The sequence below is a fragment of the Carassius carassius genome, chromosome 19 (genome assembly GCF_963082965.1).
Source record: "Carassius carassius chromosome 19, fCarCar2.1, whole genome shotgun sequence".
Classification (NCBI taxonomy): domain Eukaryota; kingdom Metazoa; phylum Chordata; class Actinopteri; order Cypriniformes; family Cyprinidae; genus Carassius; species Carassius carassius.
In genome coordinates this window covers 9,657,924-9,677,254 of record NC_081773.1, presented here as the reverse complement: position 1 = coordinate 9,677,254, position 19,331 = coordinate 9,657,924, and the positions used below count along the sequence as shown (strand labels likewise).

The 19,331-nt window shown below is 37.6% G+C and overlaps 1 protein-coding gene across 1 annotated transcript in view; it reads right to left on the bottom strand.

Moving 5' to 3' along the window:
• The window catches only part of pard3bb (par-3 family cell polarity regulator beta b), a 314,959-nt gene that overhangs the window by 144,332 nt on the left and 151,296 nt on the right, over window positions 1-19,331 (bottom strand). Inside the window, exons 14-16 of the mRNA XM_059499737.1 lie at window positions 16,521-16,653; window positions 10,916-11,009; window positions 10,350-10,453 (exon numbers count right to left, since the gene is read on the bottom strand). Of these exons, the coding sequence (XP_059355720.1) occupies window positions 10,350-10,453; window positions 10,916-11,009; window positions 16,521-16,653 (331 nt within the window). The remainder of the gene's footprint in view (window positions 1-10,349; window positions 10,454-10,915; window positions 11,010-16,520; window positions 16,654-19,331) is intronic.

Genomic DNA, 19,331 nt, shown 5'->3' with positions numbered 1-19,331 from the left:
GAAAAATGACATTGTTGCAGAAGCATTAAGAGACAGTATAAATACATAGTGAATAAAATGAATAAGATATGTCAAGTCATATTTATTTATACAGCGCTTTTTACAATACAGATGGCTTCAAAGCAGCTTCTCATTAATAATCAGGAAAGCATCAGTGTTGCTGTTATAAAATGAAACAATAATGAAATGAATACAGCTCTACAGAAGACAATAGTATTATTATTCATATCAGTTTAGTTCACTGTTTCAATTCATTTCAACTGTGCATGTTGAAAAGTTAATCAATTATGTGTTCAATTCAACTCAAGGCAACAGTGTATTTTCAGGTCAAGTCAGTTCAATGTTGATTCAGTTCAGTTCAATGACAGTGGCATTGTTGAAAAAGCTAAAAGGTAGTTACTAACTGGCCCATCTCTAAATCTTTATGTTTATGATATTCTGATTTCTACATATGGTGTAAGACTTTATGGTCAAAAAGACTGCTAAGGCTAATTTATCATTGACCAATCACAACTGTATAATTGTATTTTTCTGTGAAACATAATGGAAGATGTCATGAGGTTGAGTAAATGACAGAATGTACATTTTTGGGTTTAAGTATCATTCATGTCCTTAGCACAATCTGTGTGGGAAGAGTTATGCCAAGTGTGATTCTAGACCAATGAAATTTTAGTGGATGGAGTTACTGGAGGTAACAGCAGAAATTAAAACCAAGCCATTGACAAAATGTACTGCCTTAGCAAATATATACAAATAACATGTAAAGGCAAACATAAAGATGGTATGTTTTCTAACCAAAGTGTATAAAATGAGCAAAACACACGCATTATGATTGAGATCTGAACAACATTCATGTCCTGCTAATGATACAATACAACAAACCAATTGCACAATGTCAATATCTCATAAACAGTTATTTCCTGTTTTTCAATTCAACTGTAGATAATGTGGTTTTCCCATAATGGTGGTTTTCCCACATTACAAATCTAATTCTGGTTCCACAGAGAGTGGTAAAACAATACAAAATAGGTCAATGAATAATGCTTCTCCAGAAAGACACATGCTCATTGAACAGATGTATTCCAACTCTGTCGGTGAGAACAAAAGCTCAGTAGAATAACACACTTTGGGCTTGGACCTCCACACACAGATGAAAGACGAGCATTTAGGACAGTTTCTGATCAAAAGAAGCCAGGAATAAAGGACTCTGAGTGCAAGCATTCATCTTGAAATGCAATCGTACAAGCACATGGGGATGAAGCATTTTCTCTGGAGAGGCTGGTATTAGGTTTATGCAAGAAATGCAATTATGCTAGTACCTATTTTACACGGTTCACTCTTGAATGATCATATATATTACCAATTATGTAACAAGGTTTGGAATCAGATATAATTCCCCAATTCGATTCAAATTCAATAGTTCTTGATAAAATGTTTAGTTATTTTAACTAACTGCAGCAATATATATATTTTTTTTCTACGGTGTAACATTTTGAAGAAGTAAACATTTTTAAAGAATAAAAATGTAAAATTGTTCAGGCTAATATGACTGAGGGTTAAGTGCTTTATCATAAAAATACACATTCCAGTAATCATGAAGGTTCATGAAGTTACTATACTCATGAGTGATTGTTCAGGATCAGTTTTAGGATAGTAAGTGGCTCACATGGGTGTCACTTTGTTTTAAAGATGAGTGAGGACAAACATGAAGGCTTGGCTCATGAATATTAATTAAGTTTTGGACACAATTTAACACAATCTTTTAAAAACTTCTTCTGTATCATATACACCCCTGCTGCAAGCTAATTTTATAAAGTGATGGGGACAAAATCGGTCACTGTAATTTACCTTTACCAAGAAATTGATTGACAGGTGATCTGACCAATCATAACAGCCAATCTCCATTAACAAACCAGACAAGAGAGTAGATTAATGTCTGTGGACTAGAAAAATGGTGTGTATTGTTTCTGCATTTGAGACAAGATACCTTCTGATGTTCATTCATGTTAATTTTAAGCTTTAACTACTTAAGAGGATGATCAGTTCAGGAGACACTTCGTAAACTATCATAACACATTGGACAGAACCACAAAATGATATTTATTGGTTAAATTTCTTACAGAATGACAAAATTGGAAAGCTGAGACTTTGTTTCATACCAAAAGTAACTGCTCTGTCTTGTCTGTTGGCATTGTCGTTTGGTCTCGTACTCTATCGCATAGGTTGTCAGTGTTGTGCGCTTGCTTAGACCTTTGTTGTGAGTTTAAAGAAATACCCTTTGTGAGAAGCAGTTAAATCAGCGGGAGTTAAAAGCAGATCGTAAGTGTATTTATTTCTTGTCTCATTAGTATTTAGCGCAGTTGTCGTTGCTAGGAGACACTTGTTTGTTTACTGTATTGAGACGTGCTGCGTTTGGTCTCGTACTCTATCGCATACGTTGTCAGTGTTGTGCGCTTGCTTAGACCTTTGTTGTGATAAAAGGTAAAGTGCGTTTAAGCGCCAGCCAAGAGAGTGTAAAGAAATACCCTTTGTGAGAAGCAGTTAAATCAGTGGAAATTAAAAGCAGATCGTAAGTGTATTTATTTCTTGTGTCATTAGTATTTAGCACAGTTGTCGTTGCTAGGAGACACTTGTTTGTTTACTGTGTTGAGACGTGCTGCGTTTGGTCTCGTACTCTATCGCATACGTTGTCAGTGTTGTGCGCTTGCTTAGACCTTTGTTGTGATAAACAGTAAAGTGCGTTCAAGCGCCAGCCAAGAGAGTGTAAAGAAATACCCTTTGTGAGAAGCAGTTAAATTAGCGGGAGTTAAAAGCAGATCGTAAGTGTATTTATTTCTTGTGTCATTAGTATTTAGCGCAGTTGTCGTTGATAGGAGACACTTGTTTGTTTACTGTGTTGAGACGTGCTGCGTTTGGTCTCGTACTCTATCGCATACGTTGTCAGTGTTGTGCGCTTGCTTAGACCTTTGTTGTGATAAACAGTAAAGTGCATTCAGCTGAATTCAATTTCCGTTTTGTCGGGTTTAAAAAAGATTAGTATACCGCGGCAGCCCTCCAGTTAAGCCCTACTCGTGTGAAGACCGAAGAGTGTAAAGACCATCGACTCTACCGTGCGACTCCACCAGGCAGGGACACCGGCAGGGAATATAAGTATTCTTTTGATTAATTTCAAACAAACTATATTTGTATTTGCCTATATCTGCTAATACACTACTTTCTTTTTCTATTGGTCTCTGGAATTGCCAGTCTGCTGTAAACAAAGCCGATTTCATTACTTCTATTATTAGTCATTCAAAGCTTAATCTCATGGCCCTAACAGAGAGCTGGATCAAACCAGAGGACACTGCTACACCTGCAGCACTCTCCAATAATTTCTCATTTTCCCACTCCCCCTGTTTGACTGGAAGAGGTGGAGGTACTGGTCTGCTCATCTCTAATGATTGGAAATGTAATTCTTTACCATATTTGGGTATCAACAGCTCCTTTGAATCTCATTCAGTTAGTTACCTACCCTTTTAAAATACATTTTGTAGTTGTCTATCGACCCCCAGGATCACTGGGTAACTTTTTGGATGAATTAGATGTGTTGCTCTCAACCTTTTCTGAGGATGGTACTCCCCTAGTTATGCTTGGAGATTTCAACATCCATCTAGATAAACCTCTGTTTGCTGATTTCCACACTCTGCTTGCCTCTTTTGATCTCAACCGAGTGTCAACTACTGCTACTCACAAATCAGGCAACCAACTGGACCTTATTTATACACGACACTGCTCTACTGATCATGTTCCGGTTACTCCACTGCACACGTCGGATCACTTCCTCCTCACTCTTAACCTCAACATGGTCCCTGCCACATCACTTACCCCCCCACATGTCAACTTTCGACGTAACCTACGCACACTTTCACCCTCCCGGCTATCTGCAATGGTTTCATCTTCACTTCCTTCCCCTAAACTCTTTGCATCTTTGGATGCTAACAGTTCTACTGATACTTTCTGCTCCACTCTTACATCTTGTTTAGACACTGTTTGTCCCTTATCTTCCAGGCCAGCCCGTAACACCCCTTCTGCCCCTTGTTTATCTGATGTTCAACGCGAACACCGTTCTTAGCTTAGAGCTGCTGAAAGGGTGTGGCGCAAATCCAAAAATACTACTGACCTTAATGTGTATCAGTCACTCCTATCTTCCTTCTCTGCTAATGTCTCCACTGCTAAAATGACATACTACCATAACAAAATTAACAATTCGTCTAACTCTCGCATGCTTTTTAAAACATTTTCCTCACTTCTTTGTCCTCCTCCTCCTCCTCCACCTCCTGCTTCATCTCTAATAGCTGACGACTTTGCAATGTTTTTCATTAATAAAATTAAACCCATTAGTGCACAATTTTCCACACCACAATCAGTCAAGCTCATATCACCAGCAAACATACACTCATTTACATCCTTCTCTTCACTCTCTGAGGCAGAAGTCTCAAAACTCATCCTTTCTAATCACCCTACTACTTGCCCGCTTGATCCTATTCCATCTCATCTCCTTCAAGCCATTTCTCCTGCAGTTGTACCTGCACTCTCTCACATCATCAACACATCCCTCCACACTGGTGTTTTTCCCTCATCATTTAGACAGGCACGTATAACTCCACTACTTAAGAAACCCAACCTCAACCCATCTCTTTTAGAGAACTACAGACCAATTTCCCTTCTTCCTTTCATTGCAAAAACACTTGAACAAGCTGTGTTCAACCAAGTCTCTACATTTCTCACAAACAACAACCTCCTTGACAGCAACCAATCTGGCTTCAGAAGTGGACATTCAACTGAGACGGCCTTGCTCTCAGTTGTTGAAGCTCTAAGACTGGCAAGAGCAGAATCCAAATCTTCAGTACTTATCCTGCTTGATCTGTCCGCTTCTTTTGACACGGTTAACCAACAGATCCTCCTATCAACCCTACTGGCAAAAGGCATCTCAGGAACCACACTTCAATGGTTTGAGTCTTACCTATCAGATAGGTCCTTCAAAGTATCTTGGAGAGGTGAGGTGTCCAAGTCACAACATCTAACTACTGGGGTGCCTCAGGGCTCAGTTCTTGGGCCACTTCTCTTCTCTGTCTACATGGCATCATTAGGTTCTGTCATTCAGAAACATGGCTTTTCATACCACTGCTATGCTGATGACACTCAACTCTACCTCTCATTCCATCCTGATGATCAGACAGTTGCTATTCGCATCTCAGCTTGTCTAACAGACATTTCTTCCTGGATGATGGACCATCACCTTCAACTCAACCTTGCCAAGACAGAACTGCTTGTGATTCCAGCAAACCCATCGTTTCATCACAATTTCACCATCAAGTTAGGCACATCAACCTTAACTCCTTCAAAAACAGCTAGAAGCCTTGGAGTTAATGATCAGCTGACTTTCTCAGACCACATTGCTAAAACTGTCCGATCCTGCAGATTTGCTTTATTCAACATCAAGAAGATCAAGCCCTTTCTTTCGAAACATGCTGCACAACTCCTTGTTCAAGCTCTTGTTCTATCCAGGCTGGACTATTGCAATGCCCTCTTGGCAGGTCTTCCAGACAATTCTATCAAACTTTTACAATTAATTCAGAACGCGGCAGCAAGATTAATTTTTAATGAGCCAAAAAGAATACACGTCACACCTCTTGTTTATCAATTTGCACTGGCTTCCAATAGCTGCTCGCATAAAATTCAAGTTATTAATGTTTGCCTACAAAACTACCACTGGCTCTGCACCCATTTACCTAAATTTGTTACTTCAGACTTATGTGCCCTCTAGAAGGTTGCGTTCTGAAAGTGAACGTGGCTTGATTGTGCCATCCCAAAGAAGCACAAAGTCACTTTTACGGACTTTTAAATTAAATGTTCCCTCCTGGTGGAATGACCTCCCCAACTCAATCCGAGCAGCTGAGTCCTTAGCCATCTTCAAGAATCGGCTTAAAACACATCTCTTCCATCTTTATTTGACCCTCTAACTTTAACACTCACTATTCTAATTCTATTCTTTAAAAAAAATCTAACTACCTTTCTAATCTTTTTGTATTCTATTTTCTTTTCATTTATTATGCAATTGTATGTATATGTGTATATATATATATATATATATATATATATATATATATATATATATATATGTGTATATGTGTATACATATATATATATATATATATATATATATTTATATATATATTTTTTTTACTTGTTATAGCACTTATATATCATTGCTCTTTTTGTTGTTTTTGATTGCTTCCACTGTCCTCATCTGTAAGTCGCTTTGGATAAAAGCGTCTGCTAAATGAATAAATGTAAATCTAATGTAATGTTGTCAGGTTCCTCTTTGCTCCTCAATGTATTTTGTGAGAACATGATGAGTGGCGTGAGAGTGCCAAGGCTTGTTGGACACAGCAACAGTAACTAAGGGGGGGTTTGCGAAGGGTCAATTGACACCTATGGCTCCAGAGGAGAGTCAAGATGAGGTCAGAGAGATAAAAAAATAGCTCTACATCCATTTTGCTCACTCATTAAGTCATAGAAACTAGCAAAAAAAATGTGGTTTTGAATGAGGAAGAGTCTTTTGCTCTGTGTCTATTAGAAACACAAACTCTTACACTATCACGATAATGAAAGCCAATCAATTGTTGGCATAGTCGATTGCTGCCAGCGAAACATTACTTTGCGTGAACCAAATATGGAAAACTAATGAAGTGTAATTGAAATTCTGCTGCATCCAGCGTTTTAAGAGAGTGAAATATTTCTCATTCAGTGTGTTATTGAAAAAAGCAGAGCTAATAGGGTCATCCTTAGCTAATGTGTGGAAATGTGCTGCACTGTTCAATTCTCATGCGAGTGTTCAATTTTTAGAGCCGTCGCACCCATCACACCATCTCATTTCTTTTTTAGTGATCCCTCTATTCCTCAGAGGCAGTCATCCAGTGGACCCTCTTCTCTCTTCTCATCTGCACCTCCAGCACCTCTATAATCTCCTCTCTGACTCTCATTACTCCTTTTCTATCCTGTCTCCGTCCTGAGGGAGAAAAGGTGGGACAAGTCTGTCATCGTTTTCCCTTGCAGCTCTCTGCAAAAAATCTCCTTGCTAAGACACAAACCAATGGACTCCCTTAAACTGCTCTGTGCAGTGCTGCAGAGGCCCCGTCTGAATATTTGCTGCAGGTATGGGTATCATAAAGCTAGTCTCTTATCTTTTTAGCCTTTACTGTAGGCAGAACTGAGACAAGAATAAAGGGTAGGACATGATCAGAGAATTATATAAGATGTTTGAACAGAAGTTATGGTCACCCACAAGAGCACATATTGCAACCATAATATGCAACTTGATGATGATGTACATGTACACACGTTTTTTAAATAATAATAAAATAAGTAGAATGAACAGTGACGATTCTTATTACATTCGCAGTGCTGTGGCACAATTTTTTTCAAATTGTTTTCTTATGAAAATCAATAGTTCTGTATTACCGTAATAATAAAAAAAACGCGTTGCTTATATTATCTATATATATATATATATATATATATATATATATATATATATATATATATATAGGTGCATCTCCAAAAATTGGAATATAATGGAAAAGTTCTTTCCTTTTTGTAATTTCATTAAAAAAAGAAAACTTTCTTATATTCTAGATTTATTGCACACAAACTGAAATATTTCCAAAGTTTTTTTTGTTTTAATTCTGATGGTTATGACTTACAGCTTAGGGAAATAAACAAATCAGTATCTCAAAAAATTTGAATATTTTCTCAAAGATCAATCAAAAAAAAGATTTACAAGACATAAATGTTAAAAATCTCCAAAGCAGGTTTAATTATGCACTCAATACTTGGTTGGGGTTCCTTTTGCACGAATTACTGCTTTAGTGCAGTGTGGTGTGGAAGCGATCAGCCTGTGGCACTGCTGAGGTGTTACTGAAGCCCAGGTTGCTTTGATAGCGGTCTTCACCTCCTCTATATTGTCAGATGTTGCTTATCTTCCTCTTTACAATACCCCATAGATTCTCTGTGAGGTTCAGGTCAGGTGAGTTGGCTGGCCAATCAAGCACAATAATATCATGGCCATAAAACCAATGGAAAGTAGTTTTGTTACATTGGGTAGGTGATAAAGTCCAGCTGCAAAATGAAATCAGCATCTCCATAAAGCTTGCCAGCAGATGGAAGCATAAAGTGCTTCAAAATCTTCTGGTAGATGGCTGCATTGACTTTGGACTGGATAAAGCACAATGGAGCACACCAGTAGACGTCACGGCACCCAAATCATTACTGATCATTCAGAAACTTCACACTGGACTTCAAACAGCTTGGATTCTGTGCCTCTCCAGTCTTCCTCCAGACTCCAGACCTTGATTTCCAAATTAAATGCAAAATTTACTTTCATCTGAAAAGAGGACTGTGGTCCACTGAGCAACAGTCCAGATCTTTTTCTCTTTACCCCAGGTGAAATGCTTCTGACGTTTTTTTTCTGGTTCAGGAGTGGCTTGGTTCTAGGAATGTGACAGCTGTATCTCTTTTCCTGAAGAAGGTTGAGTGTGGAGACTCTTGATGCGCTGTCTCCGGCTTCAGTCCACTCCTTGCGAAGCTCTCCCAAGTTCTTGAATCATCTTTTCCTGACAATCATTCTCAAGGCAATGGTCATCCCTTTTGCTTGTGCACCTTTTCCTACCACACTTACCATCTATCAAGCTCAATATCAAGCTTTTTCTTAATTAAAATAAAAAAATAAATAAAACAGCTATTCCAACACAGTTAGTGAATGTTCAATGGATGATGTAAATCGGTACCATTTACTTTATAACCCCATCAACAGTAACAAAACAACACTGGTATACTTTCTGAGCTCTTCATTAACAAAGTTACTTTCCTGCCAACCGGCCAGGAAAACAAATCGCCACTAAAGCAGTCATACCAGCGCATACACAGTAATCACAACAAAGCCATTACAGCAGCTGTAAACCTAAATCTAGTGTACAGGTTTCCATCCTCCCAGCTATTCATGCCTCTGAGGGGATCCAGAGAGAGGCCGGTGGCATAATTCACTCGATTTTTCTTCTTTTAATGTGCCTACGCCCAGGTGAATATGAGCGTACACCCAAAAATTTCAATTAAAAAACTATTCAAACTTTCTATTATTCATGAACTAAAGAGGGCTCTCTTTATGGGTTATGTATTATTAATATCCTAGCGCTAGTATTAAAGACGATCCAATTTCATATCCAGCACTTGGAACCAAATTACAGTGGGTTTTTATTCATGGCTGAATTGGAGCGCTGGCTATTGTGCTGCCCACCATAGCTACAGTCACCACGGTCACCAGAGAGTAGCCCCCGTCCGCCCTCGACATATTGAGCTCTTCAATACTTGCACTATTGTTTTTTAAAAAGCCATCATGTGACACAGATTTGGTCTGTAGCCGTGGCTGATGTATCAGATATAGAGCGCCGCTGATTAGATTTTCAAGGTAATGTTGGAACACAAGAGATTAATTGTGTTACAGTGAGGAGGAGCATTGATTCATCCCCCAGCATGCACTTAGACCAGTCAGCCCACATTTCACATTGAAGAGACTGCTAGAACATGGATGGTTTCCACTCCTCTTAATATGATATATTCAAAATACTGTTTGCATATATATATATATATATATATATATATATATATATATATATATGAGATTCACTCACAGGTGCATAATGGAATTAGATTTGTGTCAAAAATATAAAATGAAAGTAATATATACACCACGGTTCAAAGGTTTGGGGTCAGTAAGATTTTTATAATTATATTACTTTAAATCAAAGATACAATATAAACATTAATACTGTAACATTTTTAGAATTTTGGATTTTTACAGTTCAAACAAACTTTAAAATGTAATTTATTCCTGTGATGCAAAGCTGAATTTTTCCACAGCCATTATTTTAGACTCCAGTGTCACATGATCCTTCAGAAATGATTATTCTGGGCTGATTTAGTGCTGATTTTTGATTAGTAATATGCATTGCTAAGAATTCATTTGGACAAATTTTAAGGCAATTTTCTCAATATTTAGATTTCTTTCCACCCTCAGATTCCAGATTTTCAAATAGTTCTATCTTGGCCAAATATTGTCCTATCCTAACAAACCATACATCAACGGAAAGCTTATTTATTCAGTTGTGTAAATCTCAATTTTTAAAAAATGACACTTAATACTGGTTTTGTGGTCCAGGGTCACATATTTGCTCAAAATGTTATACTTTTCCATTTCCATTGATAGGACAACACAGAGAGAAGGCAGAGGGAGAATAATGTGAATGACTTACCTAGATCCATTCTCTTAGATGACTTCACATGATTCTGCTCCATATGACCCTGCTGACCTCCGTCAGTCAAAGAAGCATCAGCTGAACGAAGACCTGAACGAAGACTGGAGACACACACAAACACGGGCAAACATGCGTTTCTTTAATATTTTTATTAAATAGTCAGTGAACAAAATATTGCACGGGTTTGTTTTTTACTAGTCTGACAGAAAATAGTAAACTACTCAGTGGGATTAGTGAAAATCAATCACCATAAAATACTCATGTTCCACTTGCTCATTCATTGACACTTAATTATGTTCAGGATGGTTTAAAAGATTTCTGGTTTCAAGACACTACAAACTCTAATAATCTCAAGCCATATATCTGGGGTTTACAATAAAAAACTAATGTCAGACAATTTAGCTAGTTTGTGGTCAGAGGAACAGTCTGATTTTTCCATGTGCAGACAAATACTCAAGTCATGTGACCAACTGGTGTCAAAAATAATCAACTAGCCGGTGCAACCCCTACATGGAGAAAAAGACATGTTTGTCAATTTCGGTCCAAGAAAAAATCATTGTTACCTCTGCTGGAGTGTCAGGCTGTCCTGTCTATGAGGATTAGCAGCGAAGCTTTCATCATCCCCCTCTTCCATGTGACCGTATCCCCCATTTGAAACTGTGAGAGAACGGGCAAACCACAAAAAGAGAAAAGCAATCATTAGAGCTCTGAGGAAATATTATGCGGGCTCATTTAAGAGGGGTCTGCTGGGGTCAGGCCAGCGGTGGAGAAGGGTGACAGTCTGAGACAGACAGAGACAGAGACCATTATCAGCTCCAACACACTGCAATCTCCACTCACCTTTAATGATCTTTCACTCCTATGATAATGGGACAGGGGCCTTGGCTTGACTTGATTTATCCCTCTCTAAGCTTGGTTAAGCTTGTAAGAGTGTGTATGAGTGTGTCTGACAGAGACTTTGTCTCTATAACTAAACATATGTTATTAACACTATTATTGGCATAATTAGTCTGTTAGTAATCCTCAATATCCTTAATTAGTAATGTTTATTGTAACTATTTATTATTTACTAGTATGTTATTCCTCCAGTGTAGAACAACAAGTGTAAACCACAAAAAAATCACTTCTTTGTTTTACATGCACTGTATCTGTAAAATCTAATTTATTCCTGCGATGCAAAGCTGAAAATTCAGCAGGCACATGATCCTTCATCACATTATTAATGTCATAATTTAATGCTTCCTTACTAATAAAAATGATTTTAATACTTTAATTCATTAATTTCGAACAGTAGTGTAAACAAAAAAAAGTGCAACCTAAAAATAGTTTAGCCCTATTTATAGCTCTATTTTCTCAGTATGTACAGTAGGTAAATTTATTTCATGCCAATAAAGCATATTAAACTGAAAATTATATATATATGGGATATATGCAGTACACTGTCTTCGCAGGTTAATAAGGATGAAACCAACAGCCCAACAGAATGTGTAGTGAGGAGACGAAAGACAGGAAGCACAGTTAGCAGGATGATGCAGTGACTGTGTACTCCGTTCATGTCTCATTTGCCTAAAGAGACTACACTCTACTGTTGCCTTGTTCTCGCTAGTCAACACAGAAGCCTGGCTTAAACCACCTGCTGCAGAAACAAAAACACAATGAGCTGTTTCTAAGCTGTTTCTTCCCCTTTATTATTTAGTTGAGATTTTCAACTACTGTATCTGAAGCCCCACATGACAAAGACCTCATTCTGTTAGGCCAAATAGTGCGGAACCAAAACAAAGGCTTGAGGTCTTTGTCTAAAGGCCAACAATGCACAATTGCAAACAAATGCCTCAGATTCCCAGACACTTAGCAAATGCATTTTACAAACAATCTACAGTATGAACAGACCCTCACAAACAGTTCCAGATTTAGACTGAACCTTTGTAATCATTTCCTAAACCATTTCCTTTAGCAGAGTCAACTGCTTATGACAGCTGCTACAGTAGTTGTTGAATGTGAAAAAAATTTGTAAACACCATAAACATTATGAAAAATTCATTATTATATTATAATATATATATATATATATATATATATATATATATATATATATATATATATATATATATATATATATATATATATATACCAAATATGTAAGTGCCAAAGACACAAAACATTATTACAATATATATTGGCTGTCAAGTGAATATGTGTCTGTCAAGTCAATATGTGAAATACATATAATTAATTTAAATAATGAATAATTAATTTTGGCTGAGAAATCAATGCTCTGAATGTTGTCATGTGAACTTGACCTATCATAGCTTGATTTCGGTGAACTTTAGAGAGAAAAAAAGTTCAATAAAATACAAAACCATAAAATGTTTTACTACTTCTTGTGTGTTGCTGGGATATGGATAGCACGTTGTTCTGTCTTCTTGATAGAGTGTCTGTGTTTTGGCGGAGTGGAGCTGGATATCGGGCCTGACAATCACATAGATCAGTGCGCCCCACCCAGCAGAACTTCATCATTACTCATCAGACTGCACTGGGATGACTGCTTATTAGTATTATATATCTCATCTGTTGGTGTGCTGCACAACTGCCATAATACATCAAGCGCACAGACGCATACATGCACGCTCGCACACACATGCTCGCACACACACAGAGAGATGAACTGATGTTGGAGTGAATGAAAAAATGGATGTGCGTTGCATACAAACGCACATACACACATTTGCAGCCACACACACTCACGATTATTTATCTGCTAAAGTGTGGCGTAGTCGAAATGAAATAAGTTGTTCCTTCAGAAGATGATGGATCAATGGCTCTTCCAGCTAAAACAGGGTTATTAATCCTAAACGGTGTGTGCTACCAGACCTCTCGCCTGCACTAGCAAAACACATCCTTATGTAAAACATTAAATGAAATAAAAGCCATGTTTCTCTCCAAGAGGGCTGGGAATGAATCTATTACCAAAGACACTGGACCAATATAATATTTCACATCTGTGTACAATATTCATAACGACAGTGAGCAGAAGGGGGGGGGGGGTTGGCTGCAAAAGTATTGCTATGAGAACATGAGGCATTTCCTGAAATGAAAATATTGTGTTACACACACACAAAAACTATATATTGTAGAAAAATTAATGGGAGAAATTGCAACACTCTCATATGGCAGTTGTGGGAATTGAAGTACCATCTTTGAGTTAAAAGCAAAATTGCCTTGGCAAAGTCATCAAATTACTGTAATTAATCTAAATTACTCTACAACTCACATGCACATAAGCTGGAACTAATACTATTGAAAAATACTGTTTTTAAGCATGATTTGAGATACCTCTAGAAACAATTTGATGTGAACAAACATCTGATAAAAAAGCATTTTTAGATACATTCTAAATCCAAAACATTTTTTAAACATTTTTTAAATGTATATTTAACATCTGACAGGATGTACTGTCTTGCAGATGTATTGTCTTCTTGATGAAAACACACACATCAAACAAAAGTCTCCACGATTTACATGTTCTATCAGGACGTTACCAAAAAAATTATGCAGACCATTTTAGATATTTCAATCTTATAGTCTTTTCTAATTCAAACAGATTGAAGCTGGACCAACATGACTAGAAATAACCGCTGAGCAACATAGTTAAGATGGGCTTCGAGTGAGATGCTCTTCAAGACAGATGTCACCACAAATAGCTAGTTTCAACAGAAAGCATGCTGGGAACTAGAGATAAGTGAACCGTTCCAGCTTTCCTTTGAGTGTTTTGGAGACGTGGCCTTGTGGTTAGCACATATGCGCTAACGAATTTAGCTGCCCATGTGTTTAAAACGCAACACATAATTTTTCCTATCTCTCATTTCCTGTCTGCTTTCCTCTCAATAAAAATAACTTATGAAGCATCACTGCAGTCTCGGACATGTACCACAATAATACCATGCTTTCGTACATTCATTTGTACATTAAAGTACCTTATAATAATATAAGTGCTGTCAAATTATTAATTGTGATTAATCGCAAACAAAAAATGTGTGTGTTCTGTGTATATTTATTATGTATATATAAATGCACACACATGCAGTATATATTTTGAAAATATTTACAAGTATTTACATGTCTATATTTATATTTATGTAATTTATATTATAAATATATTTAATATATAAAAATAACATACTTTTCTGAAATATATACGTGCATGTGTGTGTATTTATACATACATAAATATACACAGCACACACACATATTATGTAAACTAAATCTTTTATTTTGGATGCCATTAATCGTGATTAATTATTTGACAGCACTAAATATTATGTAAATAGTATGATATATTAATACAGCAATCATTCAGTACCATGGTATATGTGAAGTACCATATTATTATCGTTTGATACATCTTTTTTTTAATGATAGCAAAAAAAAAAGGCTTGAAATGTAGCAAATAAACAAAAACACCCTTAATTTAAACTCCACAGAACTCAAAGTTCATCTTCTCATGAAGGCGTAAGAGGGCAGGGAAAAACTCGTCCCACACCAGAGACGGACAGAGTTCAGAAACAGTAATAATCATACCATCCTACACTTCCGCCCTCCCCTCAGCTCCCGGCCCACTGTTATCCAGGGTTATAATTAGAGCGATTCTCCCGAGGAGCACCACTTCAAAAGCAAACACAATACACATACATATGTACGAAATCATTAGCTTTCATTTACAGCTCATACAACTACCAGTAAATTACTTCCCTCAGTCCAAATGGCTATGCCACGCTAAAAAATTCAGCACTCTCTTGATGAGGGCATTATGCATTTTAAATAGTTTGCTACGTTATGTTACGAGCGGACCGCATTACTGTTGCGCCTTTCGAAACATGGCCTAGATAGATAAAGCGCACATCAACTTAATGATTTCAAGGTCAGGGCGAGAGAAACCAACACAAACACACGATCACAGCACGAGGGAAGGGCTTGCTTTCCCTTTTTTTTTGCCTTCTTTGCTGTCATACTTTCTTTGCTTATGAGACAACCGTACCTAGAACCACTTCCAGTCAGAGAGAGAAAAGAAGGAATATTTTTGAACTGCATATATTTATGAGAGTGAGAGCATTGGTCTATCAAGGTAATAAGCAACAGGGAGAAGCGTGAGGTGTCAGGGAGGGGAGATATGAAGCTGATGCGGCAGATATTGGACTATTTGTATTATTTCTTAGAATTGTGCACTCTGGGAATCCCAATGAGTACAGTGTGTGCGAAACGGGAAAAGCTTCAGACACGTGAAGCAGGCAGCTCCATTTTAAGCCCCTCTCTCGATCTGTCTGTCTCTGGTTGTGTTGAAATCCTGGAGGAGGAGTGTTACTCTTTCATGTTCGGTTAAAAGGATGGTCCACACGACAGGCTATGCACACAGGCATTTCACATGAAAAGAATTGCAAATGTGCTCCAATTCTCAGACGAGTTAAACTTCCAGTTTCTAATACAGCGGTGATAAAAAGAGTCTTTCTAGGCATAGAAGTGAGAAAAAGAGAGACAAAGAAAGATAGCACATGTATGACAAGCACACTGCCTCGATAATGACAGATATTTATGGACAAACAGTTTTCCAGTATGGCATGTGAACAGAAAACGGTTTCAAAACCCAGTTAGCAGTGTTTAAAAGTTCTCAATATAGTATACTGGTCTCCATAAGGCAGACAGATCCATGCGGAATAAAACTGATGTTAAATTCTATCAATAATATTATTCTGTTAAGCCTCATAACATTATACTGTACAGTAAGGAAAAATAAGACATTCTTAAGATTACATTTACCAGTCTTATTAACTATTTACTACATTACATTTTTTGTAACGTAAATATCTTTACTATTACTTTTGATACATTTTATACCATTGTCTACTCATACATTATATGGTTTGTTTTTCATTCTACAAAACTAATTTTGTGTTTAGATGTCAGATGTCCTATTTGTTTTGTTTCTACTCCCTTTAAGTCAAAATGAAGAGTCTTACTTTATCAGTCTAGCTGATGAAAAGGCAATCTGCAAGCAAATGCGCCGCAGACGACAGAAATATATTAGCACTAGATATCTGTGTGGCCTTCTCCTTGAACGTCTCATTGCGGCACGGACCGACTGTGAGATAAAGACACAGCGAGCCCATCACTCACCCGCACATCGCTCGTAGATGCTGTTCATCACCATGGGGGGCTGAGTGCTGCCATCTGATTGGCCGAGGTGCCCCGCCTGCCCCACGCAGCTATCAAAGGATCGATTGAGAATTCGCCGTGCTTCCTGGAACTCCTGCAAGAGAAAATGAGAGAAGTCGTGTCACTCTATCGATTCTGTTTGTGAATTATGGAAACAGAAGAGGCAAATCTGAGCGCAGGGATAGGTAAAGACTTTCAAATAGCAGGCGGATCATTATGCCGGCTTCGGCATTCATCACAAAACAAATACCACATTGAGACTCGGGTTTTGGAGGAAGGAAGAGAACGAGAGATGAAAACAGCACAAGAATCTGCTCATGGAAGTGCTCTTAATTCATCTGATTAGTCTAGATGTCAGTGGCATGAAGGATTTAAGCCACTCACACAGATGTTACAGATTTTCTGTCTCTTTTCCCCAGAGAGAAAGACAGAATGGTAATTCATTTCATTATCTTGCCTCCAGGCCTGAAGCGTCACTATGAAATATGTTAATTCGATTGGCAGGTTTCAAATGCTGGAGAGAGGAAGGGTGCAGCGCATCAGATGGGTCTTCTAATGGCCTATTTGGATACTGCACATGCTGCCGGCATTCGGTTAACTGTGGATCATTAGGAAAGCAAGCCGCTTGCATAAAATATTATAAATCAAGGTGTATGTGTCTTATTTTTTGAGGCCCTGAGTGTCTTAAGGTCTGAAAACAGCAATTATGGAGAGGGTCAAGAAGTCATGTCTCCACTGGAATAGGGGGCACCTGTTCAGCATTGTTATGTTTAAACATTCATGTTTTAATGTTAATATTTGCTTTGGGTGACCGGCAAATATGCAGCAGACTAAAGGCTGGAATAAAAAAATAAAAAAAATTTATAAATAAAAATCAGAACAGATTTTAAAATACTAGGCATCATGCATTAAATGACTGAGTATCAACCACTACCAGACATTCAAGTAGCACCGAACACAAACTCATGTGCTGCTACGAGATGCATGACAAATAAAAATAATTGCTTCGTCCAAATATTAAACACCATGTAAAAAAAAAACAGCACAGCAAAAGAATAGAATGTCCAAATTCATAGTGTTGGATAAAAAGTAGGCGGAAAGAAGTCGGATATCATACTACTTCAGTGCAGAGATTTTCAAGTGCACATTTGATGGAGACTTCTTTCCCATGAAGCCATGGGAGAGAATTTGTGAATGGCAGTAAAGTGTCATACAACTGACGGTTGTAGGTCACGTGACAGTGAAAACGTGGCAGATGTACAAAACTACCACTGACTCTGCACCATTTTACCTTAATTCACTACTTTAGACTTATGTGTCCTCTAGAAGCATGCGATCTGCAAGTGAATGAAGCATTATTGTGCCATCCCAAAGAGGCACAAAATCACTTTTACACCAATTGTTCTTTCCTGGTGGAATAACCTGTCCAACTTAATCCTTCAACAATCGGCTAAAAACACATCTCTTTCATCTTTATTTGACCCTCTAACTCTAGCAATCTCTATTCTAATTGTATTCTTTAAAAAGAAAAAAAGAATAGAAGACTTGCACTCTATTCAATTATTAACTGCTTGTTTTCTTAAAAAAAACTATTATACAATTAACAAAAGCAAAAAAGGACTCTTACACTAGCTTGCTCTATTCTTTTTCTATTTGGTTTCTTTTTATATTACTATATAATAATAAAAAAACGTTCTATGTTTACTGTGTTAAGCTAACTGAGACTTGTTATGGCACTTGCATATCATTGCTCATTGTTGATTTCGATTGCTTCCATTCTCCTCATTTGTAAGTCGCTTTGGGCAAAAGTTTCTGCTAAATGACTAAATGTAATGTAATGCAGTACTTTTTTGCCGGTTGTAAGTTTCAAATCAAATGTAGACTATGTACTGTACTCGACAGTTTGCGATTTTTAACAGAGAAAATTTGTTCTAAAAATATCAAACATGTTTGATGACGTCCAACTCTGTGGTCTGTGAGGAAAAATAATATTGGCCATTATACACTTAGATATTCTGTGAAATCTGTCAATTTCAACAATTAGCACAGACTCATCCAGAGTACACAGTAAATCAAGGCGAATATCTGTACAAATGTCCTGGAGTGTTTTTAAGTCTTAAAAGGTACAGTAGCAGAAACACTCTGCTTAATTGAAAGGCAGAGAGAGATAGTGGAAAACGGTTGTGTATAACTAAATTGGGAGTGGTTTTGGTCCAAGAAGGCTTGCCTAACATCTTAAGTGGACATTGGGGAAAAACAAAACGCTACAGAAGTGTATAATGTGGTCCTTTTAATGTTAACGGCAGTAAGAGCAGGGCTATGGAGGGGTGGCCTGTGGGGAACAGAACGCAGGATGCCAGGAGAAGAAACAGTGACTGGGACTAAATGAGATTACAGGAGGGAATCAATGAGGATTCCTTAGCCAACTTTTCCATTTCCCTTATAATATTTATCCGAATAAAAAATGAGGACATAGAGCTCGCAATTTTGAGAGGATGAGATTCTGAAAACGCAGCTGAATCAATAAAAATTAACAGGAAATGTTGGCGGTGGGAAGAGGGAGTGTAAAAAGTGTAGTGTAGAGTGTTTTAAGAGGTTCATGCAGTAGATAGAGGGATACTGGGATGGAAAAGTTGCTGAACTGCAGTTTAACCAGGAGCACAAAGGCTCTGGTAGCCTGGCTATTTACAGTATTTCCTCCCTCATCTAGATGAGGCCACAGTCCTTCAGTGAAGGCCATAATACACCCAGCTGCAACAACTGTCAATGTGT